This window comes from Talpa occidentalis, unplaced genomic scaffold, assembly GCF_014898055.3.
Source record: "Talpa occidentalis isolate TD23 unplaced genomic scaffold, MPIMG_talOcc4v2.1 talOcc4.13, whole genome shotgun sequence".
NCBI classification, from domain to species: domain Eukaryota; kingdom Metazoa; phylum Chordata; class Mammalia; order Eulipotyphla; family Talpidae; genus Talpa; species Talpa occidentalis.
The window spans coordinates 5,194,366-5,222,291 of NW_023601322.1; the positions used below are offsets into that span (position 1 = coordinate 5,194,366).

The window sequence follows — 27,926 nt, forward strand, 5'->3', positions numbered from 1 at the left end:
CAGGATGCCCCAAAATTCTTCTTCACACTGAAGATGGAGTCTTTTATTTTATTGTAAATCAACTGATCTTAAGCCAACACTTGTCAGTGATTGTGGCATTGCATTCTGATTGATGAATGTATTTATAAGTTGACTCTTAGGAGGCATCCCTGGTGGCCTAGGGGTTAAGTCTCAGGCTGTCACCACTATGGCCTGAGTTTGATCCCCAGCCAGGATGCTGACCTGAAGCAGACCTCTCCTGTCTCACCTGCTGCTCCCCTCAGCAGTGTAGTTCAGAAGATCCACCTGTTCTACTCTCCATTCTGTCTCTGGTAAATCCTCTCACCAACCCCCACACCTCTGTCCTGCACCCCAGTTCTTCTATGCGTAAGTAAATAAATCTTTAAAAAAATAAGCTGACTCTTAGGATAAGTATTAAATATCAGCTACTTCAAAGTATAAGGCCAAGTGTTTAAAAATTACTCAGTTTCTAATAGCAATACCATGTTTTTTATGAAAAGTGAGATAAATAAGAAAGAATGTGACCAGATATAATAGAAGACCACCCAAATGCAGTGGACTTAGTAATAGATAAGAGCCAGGTGAAGGTTCCACCTTGAATTAATTATATATGTATAAAGAATTCTCTGAAATTTCATATCTCATATCATAGCTACGAAAGTTTTACCAAAATTCATTATAGTAAATTTTACCTCATTCACTCCCTCAATCTTAGGGAATGGTAGGAAAGATACTAAAGAAGAAAGGTTAACTGTGATTAACATACAATGTATTGGATACTTCAGTCCAAATAACAACACTAGCAATTGTCTCAGTGATCTTTAAATACCTATGCTCCCTTACTGATGTATCATTTACATTTTTAAAGACTCTTTTAAAAGAGTATATTTATTTAGATTAAAAAACTGAAGTTTCTGATGAATTTTAAATGATCATTTTAAATACAATGATCATGTCACACTTCACTGTGGCACTGATATCTAAAAACCGTAGAAATTTTATATTCATTGTCATCTACTTAAAACATTATATTGTTAATTTTATTTCTTGAATGTTTATTTCTATTTTACATCCTCTAGATCATCATACTGTAATATGTGTATACATGAAAGTGTTTTTACTTTATAATAGGCAATAAAATATGTATATGAATTATATATGTAGGTGTCATGACTGTAAGAGCTCAAATGTTAAAAAGTTTCTTTTGGATTAGATTATCTGAACAATTATTATTGGCACCTCATTGCTGAAAAACAAGACAAGATACCACATATTGTGATAATTATTAAATATAAACCAATCATTTACTGGAAATGCATCTGTTAATGAGATGGATAGATACACTTTTCAATTAGTTTGTGAATCCATGGATGAAATTACTTATTGATAGAATGAAATAAGAATTACCAGTTTTATTTATTCACTTTTAAATGTAGGCACTGAGAAATCTGATCACACATGTTGACTAAAAAAGATTTTTTTATAGCAATCATTGCTTGTGTTATTTGTTAATATCCTTTTGAATAGATAGGTGATTATATCACCATACATTACATTTATTTTTCATCATCTATATATTGCCAATCCATTAAGTTCTATTACAGTACTTTTATGAACAAGAAGAGGAGAAACCACCAGAGGTTTTCTAACCCATTGGTTAGCTGGTTTTTCAACACCAGAATTTCAAAGCATCTCTTTTTTTGGTACTATAAGAGCATTTCTGTATTTTTCTTTTTCTTTCTGGCTTATTTCGCTGAGCATGAAAAATACCGGATGGTCTCACTCGTAGCAGGAATCTAGAAAACTTAAATAAGGGACCAGGAAAAAGAATAACTCTAAGAAAGTAAAAATCAAAATCAACAAACAACTATGAACCAGAGACACTCTATGGGGGGTGGGGGGTGGGGAGGGGAGGGATTGGGGTCAAAATAAGGGGGTCGCAATTGTATGGGGAATATAAAAATAAAAAAAAATTATATTAAAAAAATAAAAAGAGCATTTCTGGTAGAATGTTCTGAAGTTATACTGGGGTTGGAGATAAGTGTACTTTTCATTTGAGAAGGGGGTGGAAAGTAATGTGGACTAAAATAACTTGCTTGCATATTTCAATGGTAGATCGATTTTTGAAGATCTTATCTGGAAGGTGGGAGTCTTGGGTTGAAAACTATCCCTGTGGGAATTGTGGGAAGATGGCCTTGCCATAGTCATGGTAATTAATCAATGTCTACAAATCTCTCCATGAGACCAGGCTAAGCATTTAGAATAATAAAGTTAAAAGCCTTTGCCTACAGCCAAAGGAGAGGACATGTTTTTCCCTGTGAACTCTGAGACACAAGTGGGCTAAGATAATCCACTCAGAGCTTCAAGAATTGTAGGGTCTCTGCATCTGCATGTGAAAATTAAAGGGAAACATGATCTAGAGAGCTGGAGAACCCTAAAACTGACAATAGACATTCCCTGGGACACACATCCTGTCAATATGAAGACAGTAGATGAAACAAGGGGAGTCTGGACATATGATTGGTGAGTGTATGAAAGGTCCATGGTAAAGTCTGAAGAAATGATTCTTTATCCTACACATTAAAAAAAAAAAATCCTTCAATGCCACACCCTATACAGAAAGGAGAATGCTGAGAATAGAACCCATATTGAGAAGCTCTGTGGGGTAAAAGCAGAGAAACACAGATGTGTGTAAAGTTAGGAACCAGGGCCAGGAGTTAGGGGAAAGAATGTGGCCATAATGTGGAGCACCATACACAGATGTTAAGAGAGGGGAGCCCCAGAGCAGAGATACTGGAAAATGTCTCTTTACCCACACATTTTCATCACATAGACAGAAAATTAAATTCACGTAAGAATGAGCAACAGAAGAGAATCATAGTTAGATCATATGGAATGCTGCCACAAAACAAAAGAATAGGAAGCAGAATTATGTTCTTACAGATAATGAACTAATTATACAGATACTGACAACATTCTAGAAATGCATGTCTAATAGAGACAAAGAAAACGAGGATCAACTGTTTTCAAAAAAACTTAATAAAATTGTAAGTTATATAAAAGAGCAACACAACCAAGAATTAGAAAACTCAGAAATGTAACAGTACCTGGAAATAATAGAAACAAAATAAAAATCACTCCAGAATGAATTACCAAGGACACAAGAGCTAATAAACACACAGGTAATGCCTCATGAGATAAGATTTTAAAAACAGACATGAAAAGTCTAAAAGTAATAAAGATTAAAGATTAAAAGAGACGTCAGGAATCGACAGTGGGGAGTAACATTGAAGACTCAGCATATTTATACATTTCGCATTTTTTCCACTGAAAAATAGTGACCACCTCAGCAGCAAAACACACAGCTGTGCAGTGTGGACTTGAGATAATTTTTAAGTTTCCAGGAGCCACAGAAATAGCTTATCCTGGGTCTAAAGAAAAAAGGGCACATCCTGGTGTATCTTTTTATACCACAGAGTAAGGAAACTTCAAGATGACGAAGATTATAACCGCCACCCCCAAACCCCCTTCTCACCGTGTTCCCAGTACAGGGAGTTTTTTGCTTTCTAAATAAATCAGTAAGGATAAAACTGAAGTTGATTGAAGCACACTCAATAACTTTAAATTCATGTATTCATAATTATACTTTAAAAACCTAATTTGATTAATAGTGGAAAATGAAGTGATCCAATTCATTATTCTGAACATTGGTAAAGGCAAAAAAAAAAATCTATCATGTGTTCCGGTGATCTAAATGAACAAAATCTTCTATGAGAGGAACTTCTTTTTCCTTAAATACTCCAACTAATAATTTAAGCAGGAATAATAGATTTAGAAAATAGCGATTTTGCATCTCCTAGTCCTCAAAGTTCTGGACTTGAGTGTCAGTCTGCTCCTTCCTAGCAACAGAGATGGTCAAATGCCCAGTGCTGGGAATCGGACACGGTCCTGGAACTGAATCCAATCAGATCCCTTTATCCGAATAACATTTTATGGGAAATTCAGAGGACATGGTCACATCTTAAAGCACAACATAGGATGGAATCTATAAAGGTCAAACTGAAACTCCATAGGATAGTGGCTCTGGGTTGATTTTTATTTTCTCAAAAAATTTAAAAAATGGAGAAAGAGATTTAAAGAAAAAACTGCATATTAAGTCACACATAGGAAGACACCTCCACCCAAAATATCTAAGCTTGATTTGATATTCTTATTCAAGTAGATAAACCTGGAAAATAAAATTATTTATCAAGGAAATTTTAATCGGAATTTTGATTTTTATTAGCCAATTATTGTTTGTTTGTTGTTTTTAGGTTTGAAAGTGGTAATGTGTTTAACAACAAAAAGAGTACTTTTGTTTTGCAATATGGACAGGTATACCTTCAGGTGAAATAGCAAAGTGAAATAAAGATGGAGATTTTATAAGTGAAAATGGTTAACTACAAGTCAGTAATTTTTAAATATGGCTGATAGTGGCACTGGGATTTGTTTAGGTTATTTCTATCTCTATAGAGCTAAATTTTTCATAACAAAAAGTTTAAAAAGTAGTATCTTACTTATAAACTCTGTCTTCTTTCCTTGACCATGAATGTATTTAATCCAGTGTAAAAATATCTGACTTCATCTTAAAGCACGGGATTTATTGACTTACCGTCTCGTGGTAATTCAGTCATTGAACCTGTATCTATATACACAGCATTCGTCCTTTCTACAGAAAAGATAATGTCCATGGAATGGAGGCTGACTTTTCTTCCCTACATGGTGATAGTACTTCATCCAAGAGCTGTATCAAGTCACAAACTTATAAATCAAAACTATGAAAATTAACACAACCTTATTGCAACCATTGGAAAGTATTCAAAACATCATTTCGAATACCAGCATTTTGCAACGCTGCCCGACTCTCAGTCATGTCAAGAGGAGGCTCAATATTCGCTTCCATCACCCAAGGTTATACAATTTAGCTGAGAGCTGAATTCTGCCCAGAGTCATTCAAAGACCAGGGAAAAGCCAATTAGAGCCCCAGAGAATGATTATTCTTTTTTTTTTTAAAGATTTATTTGTTTATTTATTTATACAAGAACCAGGGTACAGGCCAGATGCACAGGAGGGTGAGAGAATTCCCCAGAGACAGAGCGGGGAACAGAACAGGCAGACTGACGAAATACACTGCTGAGGGGAGCAGCGGGTGAGACAGGAGAGGCCTGCTGCGCCATGTGAGACCCTCGCCGGCCGGCCGGGATCGAACAGGCGCTGCAGAGGCTGTGAACAGCTTCACAGCGCAGCGCTCAATCGCCTGCGCCACCTGGGGAGGCCCACGAATGATTATTCTTAACAGATTTATCCGCAAGGTTATAAAGGATATCACAGTGGTCAATACAGGATGAATCATGACTCGCAGAGAATGTTGATCTGAGAGACTTAATTTGTATTTCCATAAAACCAGTTAACAATGGAAGACACCAGGGTGTAGTCCTTATGCTAGCGTTTATCAATTTATATAATATATATTTAGAGACATATTGATACGAATTGGTTTGATCAGGAAGGAAACTTATTTGTACAATTATTGACAAGTGCGGGAATCAATCCTTTTTCTTTATCCCACTTTTAAACTGGAAATACTGCTTTTGCCATCCCCTTGACTTCTGAGTTAGCCTTTTCTGACAACTTCAGGTACTAAATCACAGTAAAACAATTTATTTCTTAGTCACAGTCTCGAAAAAAAATTCCTAGCATTTTTGTAAAAGAGTAACAGCAGAGTGGTTAAAAGGGCACTGGAAAAAGACCCAGACCCTTGCATTGTATGGATCTGATAGAGGACTGATAAGGTTTTCCCTGCACTTGGACAATCAGACCTTTTAGGTCTCATGGTCATTTACTGCTCACAAAAGGTGGAAGACAAACACGGATATGATGTGAAAGTGAGAGACGGAAACTATCTCTCTTACTAAATTATCAAAAGGAAGACAAATTAACAACTTAAAATGTAAAACAAGAAAATGTCACAGAAAAGGGGGCAATGACCATTGTTCTTTTAAGTCAGAAAAGAAGAAAATATCCTTAATAAAGCTGTAACATTTGTTTAGAGTTGTCATAGCTTACAAAACACTCACATATTCCATATAAAAACTTTTTTGAATTACATTTAAAGGGAAACAATATGGAAGCTACACTCCTAACAGATGATCAAAATGCTACTGACCACTGGCTAAGACAGTAACAGGCCAAAGCTACCAACCTGAAGCCATTAAAAGGGACAGAAGAGCGGAAACCAGTGTTAGAAAGGCACCAAAGATAGGTAATCCCTGAGAATGAGAAATAAACAAAAATAGTCCAGTATAGCCTGGAGGGAGTTTTTAGCTCACCTGGGTGGGGGGGGGGGAAGCAAGGAAAGTGGGGTGACCTCCCTGAGTTGACACCTCACAGCAGGGAGGATGGTGAGAGAGATAAGTGGGTGGGAGTGGAGTTAAGAGGGATGGGGTGAGGCTGGAAGGGTGGGGGAGGAGCAGAGAGGGATGGGGTGCGCTGGGAGGGCAGGGCTGACTCTGTGGACAAGGGTGCCTGAGAGGGGAGAGTTGAAGGGGTAATTCAGGAAGTCTGGGAGAATCCAGCAGGATGGTGATCAGGAGCACAGGAGGAAACTAACCTCTGAAAGGATTAAAAGAAATAATCCTTAGGATTGAAGTTAGGCGAGTAATAGTAATCCTGTTGCCACCAGCCAGGGGGGCAAACCTCACAATTCACAGTTCACTCGGAAAAGGACTCAGAATGGTTTCGCATCAGCACTCAGTAGGAGTAACAGTTTAGACGAAATGCTACTTTGGTCTTAACTGATATGGTTTTAAAGGTTTAAGAGACAAAGGATCAAAATGTCCTCAACTAATGGAAAACAGCTGGAGAATAATCATAAAATTATGAAAATATTCAGCACCCAACAAGACACAATCCCTGGTGATGAGTCCAATACAAAAGTACTTGTCATGCAAATAAGCAGCAACAGACAGCCCAAAATGAGGAGAAAAACCAAATGAGATGGGCCCAGAAATTACACAGGTGATAGAATTGTACGCCGCCAAGAGACCGTAAGCATCAGTAAACTTTAGACAGGTTTACTCATGACTACAGGCTCTTTACTCATTTTCATGCAGTGTTTAGTTTAAAAAAAAAACAAGAACTTATAATTGTAAATTCTTATGTTGGCCTTAAAAGTATAAATCTTCTTCCAGCCTCTTTGCAGTCTCATAACCCAGCCTGCCTTTATCTCGGACCTGGGGACCAACACCTGGCAATGGGAACATAACGGGAGACCATATTCCATGGCCAGTCTCCCGGGGAGGGCAGGGTTCTAACTGCGGTGAGGCCAGCCCGGAGCACAGATAACCTGATCCTAGAAAACCAGGCTCAGAAGCTCTGGAGTAACCAAGATGCTTGAATGTTTCATGAATCAAACCTCCCCTCCAAAGTCTCTGCTTTCCGTTGGGTCCCCAGAGGGACCCCAAGAACTCAGCGAGCTGGGACAATGTCAGACATCGTGCGTGGGGTCACTGGCAGGGGGATGGAGGATGTATTTGAAAATATCCTGACTGATATTTTTCAAAATGTAATAAAAAGAATAAACACAGATTCAAGCAATTCACCCCACTCCAAGCACAACATATAAAAGGGAGATCAGATGGGGCGTTGGCTCAGCTGTCTCAGTGGAGGGTGAGGGGAACACGCGCACCCGTGGATGAGTAACCCCATGGACACATGAATAGACAAAGACGGGGTGGACAAAGAGCTACGCTGAGTGATTAAAAAAGAGGGAATCTCGCCATTTGAGACAACATAGGTGGAGCTCAAGGGGATGGTGCTACGTGAAAGGTGTCAGTCACTCATGACGATCGTGGTGCAGTGTGTCCAGATGGTGACATATACAGCTGTACCCTAAAAAGCACGCAGTGCTGTAAACCAATGTGACCTCCAGAAATATAAAATAAAACACAGGTATTTGTTTTTGACCATATGCACATGTACTGTATATGGACATATAGCAGATGCAGGACCTTGGTGTGAGTGATGTAGGCTAAGAAAGGGTGAGCAGAAAAAGCAAAAATGCATATGCAAAAACCACTCCAACATTTAAATGTAAAGTAATAAAGTAATATTTGCATATATACCTTTATGCAAATTATACATACACAATTGTATGCATATGCAAATATTTTTCAAAGAAAACATGAAGAACTAAGAAAGAATAAATAAATTCCTTCACACAGGATAAGAATTTGCACACGCACAATGACAGCTAGTTTTGTTCTAATTCTTGGTTTTCATTTCTCATTAAAAGTGAGACAGGAGTTCTTTTTTGGAGATAGAAGTAAGCTGTTCTGTTTTGCATCCTCAGGGGAAAACACTGTCTTTGCAATGGCAAACTTTTCAATCTTCTCCTTGCAAAGGGGAAACACAGGCGCCAATTACCAACAACACTCACAGACTACAAAATACTCTTCCTCAAGTATTAACATCAAATAAAATTAGATGAAGATGAGCTCCAACACACCCATATATATATATATATATAGATCTCCAATAAAAACATAAATACAATATCTATATAAATACATCTATTCTATACCAGCTATTCTTTTCATCCATACCAAATCTTTAATCAATTTCAACTATAACAAATATTTATCATTATTGTGCTTTAGAAAAATAACATGTAGAAGCATTTTTCTTTTTTAAAGGCATCTTTTCAAAGTTGTTTTAGATTCACAGGAAAATAGAAAATTGATGGGGTGATGCAAATTTCACAAACCCTGTGTCCTGACATGAACACACTCCCCATTGTCAATATCCCCCATCACAGTGGTGTCCTCGTTACAAGGTTAAAGCTACAATGACACATCATTACGCCCAGAAGTCCACAGTTCACCTCTGTGTCTACTTTGGGAGTTCCTCATTCTGTGGGTTTAGCCAAAAAGTATAGTGCTATCCACCATTGTGGCCTATTTCCATGTCCTAAAGATTTTCTGGGCTCTTTCTAATCCTTCTTCCTCCCACTCAAAACTGAAAACCACTGACACTTTTATTGTCTCTATATAGTTTTGCCAGGTTCAGAATGGCAGAGCTGGCATCACACAGAATATCTTCACACATTTGGTAGTATGCATCCAACTTTCCTCCCTGACCTTTTCATGGCCCAATAACACATTTCTTTTAGTGATGAGCAGTATTCTATTTCTGGATGTACCACGGTTATTCATCCATTGATCTACTAAAGGACCACTTCTTTGCTTCCAAGTTTTGATATTTATCAAGAAAGCTGCCACAAACATGTGCAAGTTTTCAACCCCTTTCGGTAAATTTGAAGGAGCCTGATTGCTGGATCATATGGTCACAGTATGTTCAGTTTTATAAGAAACTGTCTTCCCAAATGGCTCTGCCATTTCGCATGCCTACCAGCAATGAGTGAGAAGCCCTGTTGCTCCCCAGGTTCACCTGAGTTTGCTAAGTTGGGGCCATTCTCTAGGTGTGTGGTGATCTTTCATTATGGTTTTTATTTCCACTTGCTTTTGACAAGTGATGTGACGTGTGCTGTCTTTCCATATATTTTTTGCTATCTGTATTCTTTGGTGAGGTGTCTGTTAAGATATTTGGGTCATTTTCCTTATCCATTTGTTTGAGTTTTAAGAGTTGTATATCTTGAATAACAGTCTTATCAGATAAGACATTTTGCAAATATTTTCTTTGATAATATGGCTTGTATCCTCATCCCCCTGAAATGGTCTTTCACAGAGCACAATTTGTTAATTTTAATGAAGTCCAACTTACAATAATTTCTTGCTTGTCTTGATGTTGTGATTAAAAAGGTAGCCTCAAGATCATCTAAGTTTTCTCCTATGTTACTACTAGGAGTTTTATAGTTTTGTGGTTTATATTTGGGTCCATGATCAATCTTGAGTTATTCTGTGAAGGGTGCAAGATGCATGTGTATCTTCATTTTTATTTGCATGGGAATGTCCAGTAGTTCTACTATCATTTGTCCAGACTATCCTTTCTCTACAATATTGTCTTTACTTCTTTGTTGAAAGATCAATTACCTATATTTATTTGGATCTATTTCTGGGCTCTCTAGTCTGTTCCACTGATCTATCTGTCTATACTTTCCCCAGTTACACACCATCTTGATTACTCTAGCTTTACACTAAGTCTTGAAGGCAGGTTGAGTTAAAGGTGACATGGTATTTGTTGTTCTGGGCCTTTGTGCAAAAGTCCCAATTAGTCTGTTGATATCAATCAAAGAACTTGGTGTTATTTATATTGGGAATAAATTAAAATCTATAGATCATGTTGAGAAAAACTGGTATCTTGATAATATGGAGTCTTCCTATCTAAATCGACTCATCTTCAAGATACATTTTTCAATGTGATACCATTTAAATTTATTATTTATAAGCCTTTTCAATTTCACAGAATGTTAATCCTTAAGTTCCCCACTCAATTTCTTTATCTCTTAAGAAAGTTGAAATTACAGAACATCAAAGTTCTGGGGGAGAAAATGTGTTTTAGATTTTTGCTTTTAGATAAATAGGGTTTTAAAAAGATTAGCATGGTTTAATTATTAATTAAATATTTCCTGATGATACACAAAGTTACTATAGCATGAAACCAGAAAAAATCAAACAATTATCTTTGAATATATTTTATTGGAGCTAAAGTATGTAATTCAACTTCATTAAATAGCAAAGTAGTACCACCTCGGTCTAAAGATCTTACATTTCTGTAAAACTTTAGAAACAAATAGTTTCATGACTTAGCCCTTTTCTATTAAACTTCAGATAGTGGCATGTACTTCTGTCAAAACCAAAGTTTTCATTTAAGGAAAAAAAATATTTAGAAACCTCTATCTCGGGCCTCCCCAGTGGCGCAGCGGTTGAGCGCTGGGTTGCTAAGCTGCCCACAGCCTCTGCAGCGCCAGTTCGATCCCCGGCTGCTCCCCGGCCACCGGAGGAGGGTCCCACATGGCGGGCAGACCTCTCCTGCCGCCCGCTGCTCCCCTCAGCAGTGTACTTCGCTCCTTCTGCCTGCTCTGCTCCCCGCTCTGGCTCTGGTGAATTCTCTCGCCCTCCCGCGCTTCTGACTGTACCCAGTGCATGTATAAATAGTAAATAAATAAATCTTTAAAAAAAAAAAGAAAAAAATAGAAAACTCTATCTCTCACTGCAGACATGCATAAAACAGCTGTTAATGTATCTCTTTCCTATAGAAAACAGGAAGTTATACCTCCTGATATTTTTGTTCTAAATGGGGTAGTCACTTAAATACCATCTGCCCAATGAATTATGGTGAAGGAGTGGCAGGTTATGGGCACCTTGCTGATGGGTATGGTGGACCCAAATACAAATCATGTATTTGAAAAAGGTGTGGACAGAGACCTCTGAATCATATACAGTGCTGCAAACCACTGTCAATGCAATAAAAAATAAATAGAAACAATGCTTGTGTTCTCTATTGAATTGTGACCATAGCAGCTGTTAAGGTAGCAGATTACAGAAATTCTATTCACAAACCTGCAATAAAATGAAAGAAGTCAGTCACAAAACTCCATTCATCGGAAATGTCCAGAATAGACAAATACTAATTGGGTTAGTATTTTCCAAAAAAAGATGGGATGGATGTGAATGAGAAGTGATTGCTAATACATAAAGGCTTTCTTTTTGGACTCATGAAGTTTTCTAGAGTTGGTTGTGGTGATGGATGCACAACACTGAATAGGTGAAAAATACTAAACCGTGCTCTACAAATGGATGTATTGTATGGTTTGTCAATTAGAGTGCATTAAAACTTAAAAATATAAAACTCCCTGGTGGCACAAGGGGTTAAATCTCAGCACTATGAAGCTATGGCAGCCACTGCAGCATGAGTTCGATCCCCAGCCAGGTAGCTGACACACATGGCCAGCAGACCTCTCCTGTCTCCCCGCTGCTCCCCTCAGGGTGCATTTCAGTAGATCCATCTGTTCTGTTCCCCTCTCTCTCTAGTGAATCCTCTCACCCCCTGCACCTCTGACCTACACCCCAGCTCTTGTATGCATAAATAAATAAAATAAGCCTTTAAAATAACTTAAAAATATGTAAAGAGAAAAGATTGTTTTAATCAAAGCCATTGCAACATTATGGCTTCTAATTTAATTTTACGTCTCAAAGAGTTTCTGCCAGGAGCATTCTTAATCAAATGATCTAAAACACAGTCGCTCTTTCACCTCTTAATTTGTGTTGTCAGCTCCCCTATCTCAGGGAGACTCAAAAAGCCTACTCAGGGATTTCTCTACGTATTTCATAGCTTAATGCTGAGAACCCAGTTCAGTGGAGGGATTTCACCCTTCTCGAGTTCTCTCCTCTTTGTTTCTGTTCCTATTGTAATGACATTTAAATGTGTTCCTATGTGGCTGTTTGCTATTTATGTAAATAAGCTACTCTTGGACACGCTCTTATATGATTTTTCACTAACTCGGTGACCTGAAATTTGTTAAGACATTTCTACTCTCCCCCAACATAAGAATTCTTGAAACCTTTGGAGATCCATCCTGACCTGTGCAAATAAATGTTTCCACTGACCAAACAGCTGACAAAACCACTTTTCTTTTGAGGATTTTGTGCCTTTTTGTGTAAACAATGCAATATCTGGAATCAGCAAAAGTCCCCTATATAGAGGGGGAAGGTCAGAACAATGGAAAAATAGGCCAAACGTAGGGAGCTGAAATCTTCCAGCAACTTTCTTCCCTTGCTCTGAGATATCCATTCCCACTTCATTGAGTCCACCTGTGGGCCCCCCTCACTGAGAGGCAGACCCTCGCTAGAGAGGTCCCCATCAGGTGCCTCCCTCTCCAGGGGATCCCTGTCCAGAGGAAAAGCTAAAAAGCAAACAAGCATCTGTAATAAGTGATGCAATAATTGGACACCTGGGAACAGGAAAGAGGCTGAAAACAAGAAACAGAATATTTAGAATCTAAAGGAAACCTGTTGGCTGGAGAGTCCATTATCATATGTTCCAGCATCCCAGGCGGGGTTGCTGGACCGTAAAGCAGCCGCATGCTCTTTGTGGATTTCTGCTGTTTTGGTTTGGCTTTTTTTGTTGATTTTGCTTTCTGTTATTCCAGTTTCTTGGGTGTATTTACAAGGAACCCCCTCACCTGAGGAATCTGAGTATTTCCATAGAAACTGCTTTCCATTTTTGGGGGGCCTCCTTGGTGGCGCAAGGGGTTAAGCACCACACTGTGAAGCAATCCACAGCCTCTGCAGCATGAGTTCAGTCCCCGGCCAGCCAGAGAGCACCCCACATGGCGCGGCAGACCTCTCCTGTCTCGCGCGCTGCTCCCCTCAGTGGTGTCTTTCGGTCTGTCTGCCTGTTCTATTCCCCACTCTGTCTCTGGTGAATCCTCTCACCCCCCACATCTCTGGCCTGTACCCCAGCTCTTGTATGCAGAAATAAATAAATCTTTAAAAGAGAAACTTTTCCATTTTAGATGTTTTCCATCCTATGTAAAATTTTGTGACTTTTATTGGTCACAATAAAATTTTTTATTTGTCAATAGATCTCTTAATAGTGATTATTAGTTCTCAAAGAAGGGTTTGGTTATGAAATACTAAAGTTGGCATCCATTAGCTAAAGTAAACTGTGCTCGAAGACAATCCAGGCTTAGAGAATGAGATGAGCGTAGTACAAATTACATTGTCATTGGTTCGATATCCTCACTAAAAGGAGCTAAAAAAAGGAGGAACAGTGTTCATGTTCAAATGAACCATTGTGGGGCCTCCCCTGGTGGTGCAGGCGGTTGAGCGCTGCACTGTGAAGCTGTCTGCAGCCTCTGCAGCGCCGGTTCGATCCTGGCTGGCTGGCGAGGGGCCACATGGCAGACCTCTCCTGTCTCGCCTGCTGCTCCCCTCAGCAGAACAGTCTGCCTGTTCTGTTCCCCACTCTGTCTCTGGTGAATCCTTTCACCCTTCTGCAAATCTGGCCTGTACCCTAGTTCTTATATAAATAAATCTTTAAAAGAAAAACAAATGAACCATTGTGAGCATTCGACCCAAAGGTACATGAAATGTGCCCAGCACACTCATCATCAACAAACTCAAATCAATACCATGAGAGATGTCACTTGACACCAGCTAGGACGGTTATTATAAAAATGCAGTTGAGAAGTAGAAAATCTGGAACGCTTGTGTATAGTTGGTGGAATGCAGAATAGTGTAGCCACTAGGAAAACAGTGTCGATGTCCCTCAAAAAAAATTGAAAATAGAATAACCACGTGATCCAGCAATTTCATTTCTGGGGTATATCAAAACTTATTGAAATCAGGGTCTGTCAGAGATATCTGCTTCATCATGTTCAAGCAGAATTATTCAGAATAACCTAGATATGGACACAACCCAAATGGCCACTGACAGCTGAATGGATAAGAAAATACAGAAGATAGATGAACGGGCTATCGGTCTGTCTTAGAAGGGAGGAAATACTGCCATTCGCAAGAATTGGATGAATCCCAGGGACATTATGCTAAGTGAAACAGCATTTAGTCACTCATAAAAAACAAATACTGTATCATTCTACTCACACAAAGTATCTAAACTAGCCAAACTCATAGAAGTGGAAATAGAAAGTTGGTACCCAGGGGCTGGGTGGGGACAATGAGGAAGTGTTTATATGTGGGTATAGTTTCTAGTATTAAGATGAATGTGTTCAAGCTCTGCTGTATAACATAACACTATAGTTAACAATACATCATGAATTTTGAACTATTTAAGGAAAAGAAAATAGATCTCTAGTTGAATGTTCTTACTGCAAACTACAAATTTTCTACACAGAAATTTTTGCAAGTGATGGATGTGCTTAGCATTGCGGTTGTGGCAATGGAATGTGAATATGTACAAACTCATCAAAAATATACACTAAATGTCTGTATTTTTTGTATCCATTATAACTCCATAAAGCCAAAAGGACTCATTAGAAACACTTGGATCTCCCCCTCAATAAACATGCCACTTCCAAATCCCCCCAAAAATTAAGGGCTTTTAAGTAGAGACATTTTTTGCTTTTAGATTATATATTTGAAAATATATTTATAGAGTAAAAACTGACATGTAACGTACATGAAAAGAAGGCACAATTTTGAATTTATCACTCCAGATTTGTTCTATCACAGAGAATGTTTTATGGGGTGCTCTCCATTCCTGTCTTAGGGAATGTTTTATGGGGTGCTCTCCATTCCTGTCTTAAATCCAAGAGTTTCACAGGTTGTTTATACATAAGCCTGGCTGGGGTCAGCTCACAGCAGGCAAGAGAAGCACAGAGATTGGGGTTAGGAAAGCAGGCAGGACTGTAGTCCAATTCCCTTTTGACCAGAAAACTGTTCCAATAAAATTAAGGTTAAATAAATAAAGATTCCAATGAAGGTTAAATAAGAACTACCGCTGTTTACTTAAGGGAGGATGTGTGTCTCTGGAAGGATCTTATCTGAATATCCCTGTAAGGGGGATTTCTTATGCAGGGAAAAAAAACAAAAAACAAAAAACAAAAACACACCAACACAGCATCTTTGGATTTAAGAGTCTTCTGTGGAAGGCATCTGCCAGGTGGGAATGAAGATGTTTCCTGAACCAAAAGCTCCCCACCGTGTGGAAACTTTGCCACCCTGTGACTCACCTTGAGACCTTATCCTCTGTTTTCTTTTAACCTATCTGATCATGCATCTCAAGCTATTAACTGTACAGTCACTAAATATCAGCTGAATCCTTTGCATTGTTTTAAATTTTAAAACAGCGTTGCTTAAATGAAACGGATGTTAAAACATCCTGTTCGCACTTGGCGTTTCCTTTATCATTTTATGTCTCTTACAGGAACAGTGGATTCTGAGCAGCCTGATTGTCTTTACAATTGTCTTTACGATTCTTGTGATGGCCTCAAAGTTAAAGAGATCACCTCAGTGTTCTGAGGGTTACCTTGGCAATGTCTAAATTATCCACTAGTACTTCAGTTAATTCTGACTTATGCAATTTACTGCTTATATTATTCTTAAGTACGTTTGTTTAAAAAGGTCTTGATGGCACTTGTATCAGCAAAATGGCATCCCACAGGCTTCATTGTTCGTTCCCATTACAAAATTTAAGATGGCATTTTATCAGCCTCTCTCTCCAGTCCCACAAGCTCACTTACATCTTGCAAAGAACAAGTCAAACAGATTTTCACGAGGGATAGGACGACAGAGGTGAAGCTTCACTCCAGCACCCTGGAAAATCTAAAGTCCTTAGGGATGCAGAGCAGTGACCTCCCCAGGCAGAGAGGGCAAGTTTTGGAGTTCAATGACTGGAGTTGAAGTCCCTGTTCAGAAGAGAAGCAAGTAGATGTGGAGAGAAAAGAGCGGCTCACCACCGACCGCCATGTTTGTGGCGCACTGGGTGGAGGGAGGTGCAGGGAGCAGATGACCGTGCATTATGTGGGATGCACATTATGAGGCTGCAAGTTCAATGGGGAAGGCATCCAGCCAGCAAACACAAAACTGCACAATGATGAGGTCTCTAAAATCTTACACATTTTTTTGAGAGAAATAGTGAAGAAGTAATTTTTAGACTGAAACAGTTTGAAGAAGCTATTTATAAACTGAGGCGAATGTGGGGTGACAGGCTGTTTGAAGGTGAAAGACCCAAGTATGTCTCTTCTAGATGGGGAGAACATCATGGACCCATGTGTGTGAACTGGGGTTCTCCAAAGAAACAGAACCAGCAGGATGTCTATATCACACACCACAGGAATTGGCTCATCTGACGAGGGAGGCTGAGCGTCTCTCCTCTGTAGTCTGCAAACTGGAGAACCAGGAAAGCGGGTGCTGTCATTCAGCATAAGTCTGACGGCCTGAGAGGTGGAGGCTGATGAGTATAAGTCCCAGCTCAACCTAAAGCCCAAGAGCCAGGAGTGGAGATGTCTGAGGCAGGAGGAGATGGATGCCGGGGTCCAGTGAAGAGGAACTCGCCCTCCCTCTGCCTATTTTGTTCTCACTGAACCAGATGATGCAAACTTCTCTACTCAGATGACTCACTGAAGTGCCAATATCCTCCTTAAACACTCACAGACACCCAGAAATAATGTTTTATCCACACTCGGGCATCCCTTGCCTCAGTCCAGTTGGCACATAAATTCACCATCACAAGTCTGCCCGCTGCCCTCGCACCATAGGCATCTACTGAAACCATATTTAATCTCAAATAAAATCAAGTTTATTCTAGCCCCTTGGAAACTGCAGAGCAGTTGCCTCATCCCACCAATGAAAGACAAGTCTGGCTTGAATACAATTCTCAACAACCCTTAAAATTAGGTGTCATGATGCAGAGTTACTAGGCTACAGATCACAAGTGGAAATAAGGCTCACTTCTCTGGGGAAGTAGTTCCCACACGACCCCACGCTCTTCTTGTCCTCTCTCCGCTGTATGCAACATCTCACTCTGTGAGCCCTGAGCGCCCGGAGGTCAGCAGCCACTGGGTACAAGAAGGCTGCCCTCCCTCCTGGAGGGATCAGAGGTGAGTCGGGAACTCTCCACGGCATTTGGGGGCATTGCTTGCCAGAGAAGATAGGAAAGAGAGATGATGTCAGATCAACTGTGGAAATGCCAAGCTGACTCAGGCAGGCAGGTGAACTGGGTGTAATTTGATCCATTTTGCAGTCTAAGAAATATCACCAGTTGCTGGGTGGAAAAATGAAAGAATCAGCCAACATCAATGGGGAAGAGACATGGAAGAGAACAAAGGAAGAGATGATGGTGACTCTGCACGTGACCATGCAGACATGGAAGGGAGCAGTGTAGGCCAGACCTGGGAATCAGAGCTGAGAAGATACAGTCTGGTCTTTGGCTACTTCTGTGGAGTGATTTATTTATTTAAGCCACAAGGTAGCATTGAGAGAGAGAGAGAGATTCTCCACTAATCAGGCTTATCTAAGTACCTTCAAGATCCCTCTCTTGATGCATGCAAAATAGCATGCATAGAATATTACCTTCCTATAACTCATAATTCTAACCTCTGTCTCCCCCAAGTCAGAAAGGTATTTTGATGCGTTTGAGAGAAAAGGCTTCCATATGGAGTTAACATAACATCACTGCCTGTGTCTCTATAAATATTTTACGTCTCTATAAATACTTATAAAAAGAACATTGTGAATTGTAAATTACTAGAAACATTGCCGTTATCACAAAAAAAGGTAGAAAACATCTTAATAAATTCCTTAAGAAGATACTGGGTAAAAGCATAAAAAATTTTAAAGATTGAGCAGCTGCATTTCATTTTTCAGCTTGAGGCCAATTTAAAAATGTTATCAGTATTCTCCACATTTGGAAGGATAGCTTCCTTGACGGAAAGAATGTCATCGATGGTGAAAGAATAGAAGAGAATTATTTGTGATCGATATAACTTAGATGAATGTTTGATTCTCTAGATGATGAGATTTCATTAAGATGATCTTTTCAGCACACTTGGAATTTAAAATCTAATTCAAATCAATATTTACAAACAAAGGAAAAGCTGAATAAGTATGAAAATCAGCAGAGCAACAACATTTAGAATACAATCATCTCTACCTTGCATTGTCATAATTTCATTTTAAAATACTTCTTAGATTTTACAATTAAATTCCTAGATTTACTTCTCTAAATGCCAGTGATTTAAGAATGATTTCTCTTCCACCAGACTTCCAAATACGTTTTTAAAAATCTGGGTCTATTAAGCACATCTGTTTCCAACTCAAAAAATCGCTAATCTTTCTATCAGTACTTCTTTGCCAGGCCTATATTTGCTTATAATCTAAACAGTTTCAGGCATCTAAGAAAGACTTACACTTGTATTCAAAAATGTTTATAGAAGAGCAACAGTGAAAGCAAATGTCATCAGAATTTTTTGAGGAGTAAGACAGGAGAATTCATCATGAGATAATTTTTTTCTGATTACCAATCCATGATATGGGAATATTTTGAATATTGAATATTTTACACTTCTTGTTACTCTAAAAGCCATTTCTAAATGTACCATAAAATGCTTATTCTGTAATGACAATTTATAAAATAATTAATTTTTAAAAAACACTAAGTATTTTTCTTTGTTCAGTTTTAAATACTTTAAAGCATTCTAAGATATTTTATAAAATAATTTTAATACATGTGCCTACCACAACTCTTCAGAGAGGCTCTACAAATATACAAATTCCTTTTTAGGATATGAAAAACACAGTTTAAAAGTAATTTGGAATAAATAACCCTGTGTAGATAAATATTTTCCTTCTCTATCTATTTATAATAACATCTCCTCATTTACATTAAGAAAATTTGTTTCATTCACTCCATCATGGTCATTTTTATTCATTGCCCAAATTTTTAATTCATCTAAGTGAAACATGCACTCAAAAGTTCATGTGTTTGAACAAGTTTTTGACAATTTTAAGTTTCTTCTGTTATGAAAATACTATCATCCTTTTATTTAGAAAAAACACCACACATGTACGAGTACATCTTTCTGTATGGGAATCAAATTATAGATCCAATTTACACTGCATAATGCTACTTTGATTTTATTTTTTTCATGTATAAAGCTTTGCTGAGCAATGCAAAGCAGGTATTTTCCCATTTGAAATCAAAAATATATCTTTGAATAAAAAACATAATATATTTAAAAATATACATATTACTTTGCAGACTAACTAAAAGCAGTGACTTTTCAAGAACAATTGCTACATAAATGTTAAATTACTTGAAAGGCAGATTAACGTCAGGTCTGCACTGCCCACTAGTGGCAACATGTGTTAAAAAGCTGTTTAATTAAATTCTATTCTTATATCTTAATTGTCTCCATCAAATTTTAAGCCTGTTAGGACATATACATGCATATTCTTTTTTTTTTTTTAAGATTTATTATTTATTTGTTTATTTATTTATACAAGCACTGGGGTACAGTCGGAAGCACGGGAGGGCGAGAGAATTCACCAGAGCCAGAGTGGGGAGCAGAACAGGCAGAGTGATGAAATACACTGCTGAGGGGAGCAGCGGGCATGGCAGGAGAGGTCTGCGCGCCATGTGGGACCCTCACCGGCAGCCGGGGATAGAACTGGCGCTGCAGAGGCTGCAGGCAGCTTTGCAGCCCAGTGCTCAACCGCTGCGCCACCAGGGGAGGCCCTATACATGCATATTCTAAGCATAACATGACTTTTGTATTCTATTTTTCTCATATAACATTAATTTACTTTCAGTGTTCACACCCGGAGACTTGTTTACTCAGGTACCTGGGTAACTTTGAATAAGGATGCCATGAAATAAACATATCATGTAAATCCACAAGTTAGAAATCCATATATAAATAATTCATCATTTAAGATAGAACTAAACCTTTCTGACAAACTCACAATAATTCATCAAGGAGAAATAAATTTAACATAAATAGTTTTAATTGTCTAACTTATCCCTCATTGAGGAATGCTACATTTCCTATAGAGACGCCTACACTAAACTTTTGTGGTTCTCACTGAAATTACCTTTCATTCATTAATGATTTTTCACAGGAAGTGTTTAAGAATAGTAGGACAAATTGTCCTTCCTTTCCAGTGCCAGTGGGCACAAGGTTAACACAGCTGACCATTCTGGAATCTGCACGGTAACTGCTTCCCTCCGCTGGACATGCAGATACCTGCCTATGATCCATAAGAAAGGCAAATGCTGGCAGCTGGGGTTCTGGAACATTCTCTCACGTGACTTCAGCAAACTCAAGTGAACATTATCACTTGCTAGAATCAAACCTGCAGTGACATTCATTTGAGATTTCTTAAAGAGGAAAACTACCACTTTTTAATAACTGATTGTTAAATTAAGACACAATTTCAGTGCCTCCCCTCGTGGTGCAGGCGGTTGAGCGCAGGCTGTGAAGCTGTCTGTAGCCTCTGCAGCACGGGTTCGATCCTGGCCGACTGGGGAGATTGCCACATGGCGCAGCAGACCTCTCCTGTCTCGCTCGCTGCTCCCCTCAGCAGTTTATTTCGGTCGTCTGCCTTTTCTGCTCCCCATTCTGTCTCTGGTGAATCCTCTCACCCTCCCACAACTCTGGCCTGTACCCCAGTTCTTGTATGCATAAATAAATAAATCTTCAAAAAAAAGACACAATTTCACAGCTGATTTAGATACTCAGCTTCTTTAGACAGCTGACAGTCTGTGTGTCTGAACATGTATACACATGTGTGTACATCTATATTGCACACGTATCAAGTGATAACTCATTTGTGGACATTTAGCTTATGATACTGTCCCTGTTTTTTTCATTGTGCTGCTGGCTATTCTATTCCACATGCTACCTAGCACAATGCTTCAATACCTACAATACATGTAATTAATAAGGCTTAATAATGAATATTAACAAGCCATTGAATCGAAGGGTTTATGACAAAATGTGATCAATGCAAATGCAAAGGAAATGTATCAAGGTTATTGTATCAAAAGTTAATCATTAAGAAACCCTGTTATTGAGAACAAGATTTCTTAGCTCCTGAGTTTGACTAGGTGTACTACTGACAGGTGAGTTCAAATATTCCTCTTAAGAAGGAAACTCAACTTTTTAACTTTTTTTCCTCTCATCTATTGGTCCTACTGCGCAGCAGGTTACACATATGAACAGAGAAAAGCCTCGGTTTCATTTTTTCATGTTCATCACGTGTCTCCTTACCTCGTTCATGGAGTTTGTCTTCGATTCTTTCAGGTCTTCGTACCTCCGTTTCCACACAGACAAAGCTGATTCTAGCCGTACTATTTCTTTCTCCAAAGATGAACGCATTCTAAATAAGGAATTAAAAGAAACTAGGCTTACAAATTACAAATAATTTGAAGAATGCATTATAATTGGAGAAGAATAGACTTTCTCTTTCCCTAATGTTTGATATTTTATTGTCTATTGTAATGACAGAAAACTTATTCCCACTTATTAAAAACTACAAATACTGAATAAAACTTGAGTTCATTTGTTATTCTGTCAATTAACTTTACAGTAGGTTAAGCACATTTAGTTTGCCAGTATCAAAATAATTGACTTTCTGTCTGCTTTCTCCCGTTTTAGTCATGCATTTCTCTCAAAGCATCTTTATTCATTTTGTTCCCTTACATAGAAGAATATGTTTCTAATTTTAATATTTTTAAATCTAGCTTTATATTGTGACTGAATATGAATGAAGAATTCCTTGATATGACAGAGCATATCAAGGAGACTACCTAACAATTTAAGAAATCAATCACTAAATGGAGATGTAAAAATACTTTTAAAACATTTGCAATTTTGTTTTAATGAAGCAATTTTTCTGGTATCTTTGTCATTTTGAATAACTGAAATTAATTTTTCCACTTGCAGAAAAAGTGACGAAATAAGATTAAACTCTGATCCTTGGATATCTTAATCATTGATTTTTTTTTTCCCGATGCCCACATGCCTATTAGAGTCGCCGAAAATAATTGTTTATTTCTGGTTGTAATTAGCATCTATTGACCTTTGCAGATGGCAGGCTCTCATCTGTGTGATTAGATTACTGTTCGAAAGTGCCTGCTCTTTCTTGCACCCCCTGGTACACAATCCTCGGCTTTGGCCAGGGGACCTCAGTCATGGTACAGATGCAGAAGCTGGAAGACCTCTTGAGGTTGGCTCTTTTATGCGGCAGCCATCACTGTGAAAGATTCCCCCAGTAACTGCTGCCCTGGAACCAAGACATGAAGCAGACCCCAGCCCCAGCTGACCAGGGAGCCAAGCACAGCAGGTCCCGTGGGGCCCCCTGGCCCCACCCTCCTTGCACCCACACGGGCAAAAGAAAGCATTGTCTTAAGACACTGAATTGTTCGTTGTTTTTCTTTTTTTTTTTAATGCAGATAATGCTATTTAAAAGTGGAATCCTGTATTAACACAAAAGAAAAAAATAGAGAAAGAGTAAAGTCAGGGACTAGAGACAGGATGGGGGCTGGAAAAATGATGACAGAACATAAGAAATTGGGAAAATAATACAATGTGCTATTTCATGATGAAACATGGTAAAACTCACTTTCCATGTCTTGCAAGCAGAAAATGTGTCTGACAGGACCCAGGGAAAGCTGGTGAGCAGTCTGCAGTGCAGCCAGACACTTAAAAGTCTGTAAAATTGGGCTTTCCCTCTTATCTCTTGTATTTTGGTCATTGTTTTCAAAGTACTTACAGGGCTGGCCCCTGCTCAGAATGGGAGCATGAGAAAGTGGATTCTACAAGAGTCTCCCCTCAAAAGCCCAGTCTAGATCAGCCAGCCTCCAGACAGCAGGCAACTCAAGTGCCACTAAGAATCCGGGGTTGTTAGTTACAGCCTTATTGCACTTAGAGTAGGTCCATACACATGGATCTATTTCAAAGATGATGTTACTAGAACAACCTTAGAAGCATTCACGGAGCTAGAAGATGCCTGCCAGAACGAAAATTGAAAGCCATTTACATTACTATAAGGATGACTCTTCCAGGTAGCAATCCTACGAAGAAAATAATTCAAAAAGAATTAAGCTGTAAATATATTTGCTTAATGCAATGACATGGCTAAGCAGTCCATTAAAGAATTACATAATTGCTTTTGCTTGAATCGAGACATAAAATTAAAAGAATATGAACAAATTAGGGCTTAATTTAACCTCAAAAGACTCAGGTTGCAAAAACAACCAGCACTACAATTTGGAATATTAATATAGAAAATACATTAAAATCAGCAAACAAAAAGGCTGAGTATAAAAGTCTCTCTCTTATAAGCACTGCCCTGAATGTCTCCTGCTCCAGGCTGACAACCTCGGTACAAACTTCTGAGACATGAGTCAACCCAGCAGCGTGCAACACCTAAGTTCTTAGAGACCGAGTTTGGAATTTCAAAAAGAATAGAATTAAGTGCAGAAATAATAGGCAGATAAGTAGTAATATTTTGTGTGAAATACAGAAAGAAATAGAGAAAGAATGTAAAAATTATTGTATAGTAAGATATTTATTTGCCATTTGGGTATTTTTGAAATTCTGTATAAAGGCATATTCAGTAATGAGTAATGTTGACCTAGACTTGTGAATTTAAATCGCAATTATACTGATTGTAACTTCCTTGAAATGTTTAAGAATCACCATATTTGTTATTTTAATTTATTAGACTTATATTAGTAGAAAACAGGAATGCTTTCTGTTGATAATAAAAATTTTTAAAGGAATGGCATCTATTAAATTAGTAAGAGAATTTTGAAGGGTGTTAATTAACTATATTTGTGTGATGAAGCATACATCACTAAATTCTCTCAAAAATCATTTGGAGAATCATTTTATTTCTAAATAGGACAATTTGAAAGTGTTGGAAAATTCAGATTTCTTAATTTCACAAATTCATAATTAACATGTTGAAAAAGCAATGTTAGTTTTTTTACATTATACTTTAATAAATCAAATGATAATATTAACAAAAATGTTCACATTAACATGAAAATGATTACTGTTCAACTTAAAATGATTTTATTATTACTGTAAATAAATGCTAATTCTCAAAATTGTTATTAGAATTATTGAGGCAACTCTTCCTTCAAAGCTTTTGTAATAAGTTCAAGAGGAACATTTCAAATTATATATTAATTTGTTTTAGTTATCCATAAATGTAGGTATGTCTAAAGATGTAATTATTTCTTGGTTATATCTAGAATATATCTAGATTTAGAATTACTATTTAAAGCCTACTATGAGATAAAAATAATATAACTTTGTCCAAGTATATTAAAATGAATAGATACCTATTTACCTTCCTTCTTTAGGAAGAATAGTAACATTAAAAATATACTATTATTGGGCCTCCCCGGTGGCTCATCGGTTGAGCGCTGGGCTGCAGGCCTCTGCAGCGCCGGTTCGATCCCCAGCCACTGGCGAGGGTCCCACATGGCGCGCAGACCTCTCCTGCCGCCCGCTGCTCCCCTCAGCAGTGTACTTCATCAGTCTGCCTGCTCTGCTCCCTGCTCTGGCTCTGGTGGATTCGCTCACCCTCCCGCACTTCTGACTCTACCTAGTGCTTATATGAATAAATAAATAAATCTAAAATATATATATACTATTATTTATCTCTTTAAGTATGCATCCTAAATTAAATAACTGGTATTTATTAGTTTACCCAAAGAAAACCATGTACTCTTCTACTGTGAAAAGGTACAATTTAGTCCTAGAAGAGAGGGGAAAGGTGATTTGTAAAAAAACGTTTTAATATTAATGTGATATTTGTATCTATTTTTTATTATTTTTTATTATTTTTTTTTGAAGTGGGGTACAGGCCAGAGTCATGGAGGGTGAGAGGAGTCACCAGAGACAGAGTGGGGAACAGAACAGGCAGACTGACGAAATATACTGCTGAGGGGAGCAGCGGGCTAGACAGGAGAGGTCTGGAGGCCCAGGAACAAACTCACACCTCAAAGGCGGTGGACAGCTTCACAGTGCTGTGCTTAACCCCCTGCACCACCAGGGAGGCCCCTGTATCTATTTTTTATTTTGGTCACATCAAGAATCATTTTGTGTCACTGCACATTTAACTTTATACAGCAGAGGGCACCCTTGAATCCTTGATTTTTTGGCTAATCGAATTATTCAATTTAGATTTTATTAGATTCTCTAAATTGCTTATTCATACAGTGATGTTTATAATTGAAATTTAAACTATGTCAAAATATTTGAACAGCAAGACATAGGAAAAAAGACCTAATTTTACTGTAAAGTATATTCCATAGCTTATGCGCAAATTCTTTAAGAAAACAAAATTAAATATGTAAAACTCAACAGAAGAGTATTTTTAAATGATAATATAAACTTTTAAGAATAAGATCACTGAATATATAAAGTTTGCAAGATCCAAAATATAAAATGTGAACCAAAGTGATTCTTATGGAAAATATGATTATATTTCTATGCACTCTTGTTTATTCATCTGCAACATTTTGATACTTTGTTAAATATCATCATCACATGGTGGCTGCACATAAAATTTGGAGAGTTAGACAAGAAAATTAAAGTATTTTCAGGGATGACAATTCCTTAAAAATTAGCATCTGGGAATAATGATTAATCATTTTGAAACTGAAATTTCATTGTAAAATATCTAATAAATATTTTCCTAAAGATCTATTAACGTTTTTTTCCAGAAGAAAATTGTTTACTTGTAATCCTCTATCTAATAAAGAGACAGTCTGTGCATGCACTATAAAAATAGCAGTAAATGTCCACCAAGTGGAGTTTCTAAAAAAAAAAAGGAATAAACCACCACCATATGATCCAGCAGTCCTATTTCTGTATAGGCCCAAAAGAAGTAACACCAATACCAAAGGGATGTCTCCATCCCTCCTGTTCTTTGCAAAATTGTTGACAATACCTAAGATATAGAAAACCTGTGTTCATCATCATGGATATATTTTAAAATGTAGCAAAAAAATATTCAGTCATTAAAAAAAAAGGATGATGATACTTTTTCAGTCACATGGGTGAAATGGAGCCATTACGCTGATGAAATAAATCACAGAGAAACACCATATGATCTGCTCATATGTGGAATCTTAAAAAGCTAAAGTCAGAGAACTAAAGAGTAAAGAGGTTGGCAGAAGCAGTGGGATGCAGAGATACTGGTCAAGGGTGCGGACAAGCAGTTATAAGAAAAAAGTCTTGGGATCTTCTGTAGAAGCTGGCGACTAGAACCGCCAATACTCTTTTGTATACTTGAAGTGTGCTAAGAGGATAGATCCTAAGTGTCCTCACTGCACGTACAGAAATGACAACTGTGAGGTGAGGATATGCCAATTAGCTTACTGGGAACACCTTTTCACTTCTAATCTAAACATCACACCACAAACCCTAAATATATGCCAAATTTATATTTGTCAATAAAACTTCCACAAAGCTGGAAAAATAAATACCACAAGGTACTTTTTACAATGGCAAGAATTTACTGCATGTCCCATTTGTGACAGTGAATAAATAAACATATGCTTCACTTTCTACTTTTTAATATTACATTAAATTATACTTATCAGACTTGAATGCCCATTTGTTCATTGTACTGAGGAACGAATTATATATTGTATAGTATACACAAATATATGTATATAATATACAGCCTATATATTGTATAGTGTGTACAATATATGTTGTAAACACATACATTTCTAGCTCCAGCTAATCTCTGAAGCATAATTTTCTGCATCTTCTCATCAAGATCTTAACTATCATTTTATTTTAAAAAATCTTCACTTAATGAAGCAAAGCAAAGTAATTGAAGTAATTTAATTTTCATACACAGGAAATAAATTAAGAAAATGAAATTGAATGGGATACTGGAGGTTAAGCTTGAATGACACAAAGCATTTTCTGAGGAATACAAGTGCCCTCTGTAGTTCAATTTGAGAACTAGTTCTAAATGTGAAACACAGTGTAGTACAAACATTTGACCTCACTGTCTCCCTGGCTGAAGGCTTGGTAACCCCAAAGCACCTCTTCCTAAACATTCAGAATACCTGACTGTGGGAGGATCAGGTTCTCACTTTCACTTCAAATCCTCTACCCAGGAAGTCTTCAGCTAAGAGGTTGGTCAGAAGTCTACAAATTCTCCATGATAAGGATCTTTCAGAACTGGGATAATTTTTCATAAAGGTGAACAGTACTCAGATTGCAAGTCATATTATTAAAATAAAGTTTAATGGGCTGGGTGGAGAGACTCCCCCCCAGTTGACTCATGCTCCTCCAGCACAATCCCCTAGTTGCTAGAAACAAAGGTCAAGTGTGGGGTAAGGAAAAATGTCAGGCTTTTCTGCCCTCCCGCCATCAGGATAGATGGTGCATCCTTGAGGTTCTGAACGCATGCCTGATGGCGGGCACC

The 27,926-nt window shown here is 37.9% G+C and overlaps 1 protein-coding gene across 1 annotated transcript in view; it reads right to left on the reverse strand.

The window, feature by feature from the left end:
• Positions 1-27,926, reverse strand: part of LOC119243739 (coiled-coil domain-containing protein 102B-like) — an 89,740-nt gene that overhangs the window by 27,376 nt on the left and 34,438 nt on the right. Inside the window, exon 5 of the mRNA XM_054694627.1 lies at positions 21,731-21,839. Coding sequence (XP_054550602.1) covers positions 21,731-21,839 — 109 coding nt within the window. The remainder of the gene's footprint in view (positions 1-21,730; positions 21,840-27,926) is intronic.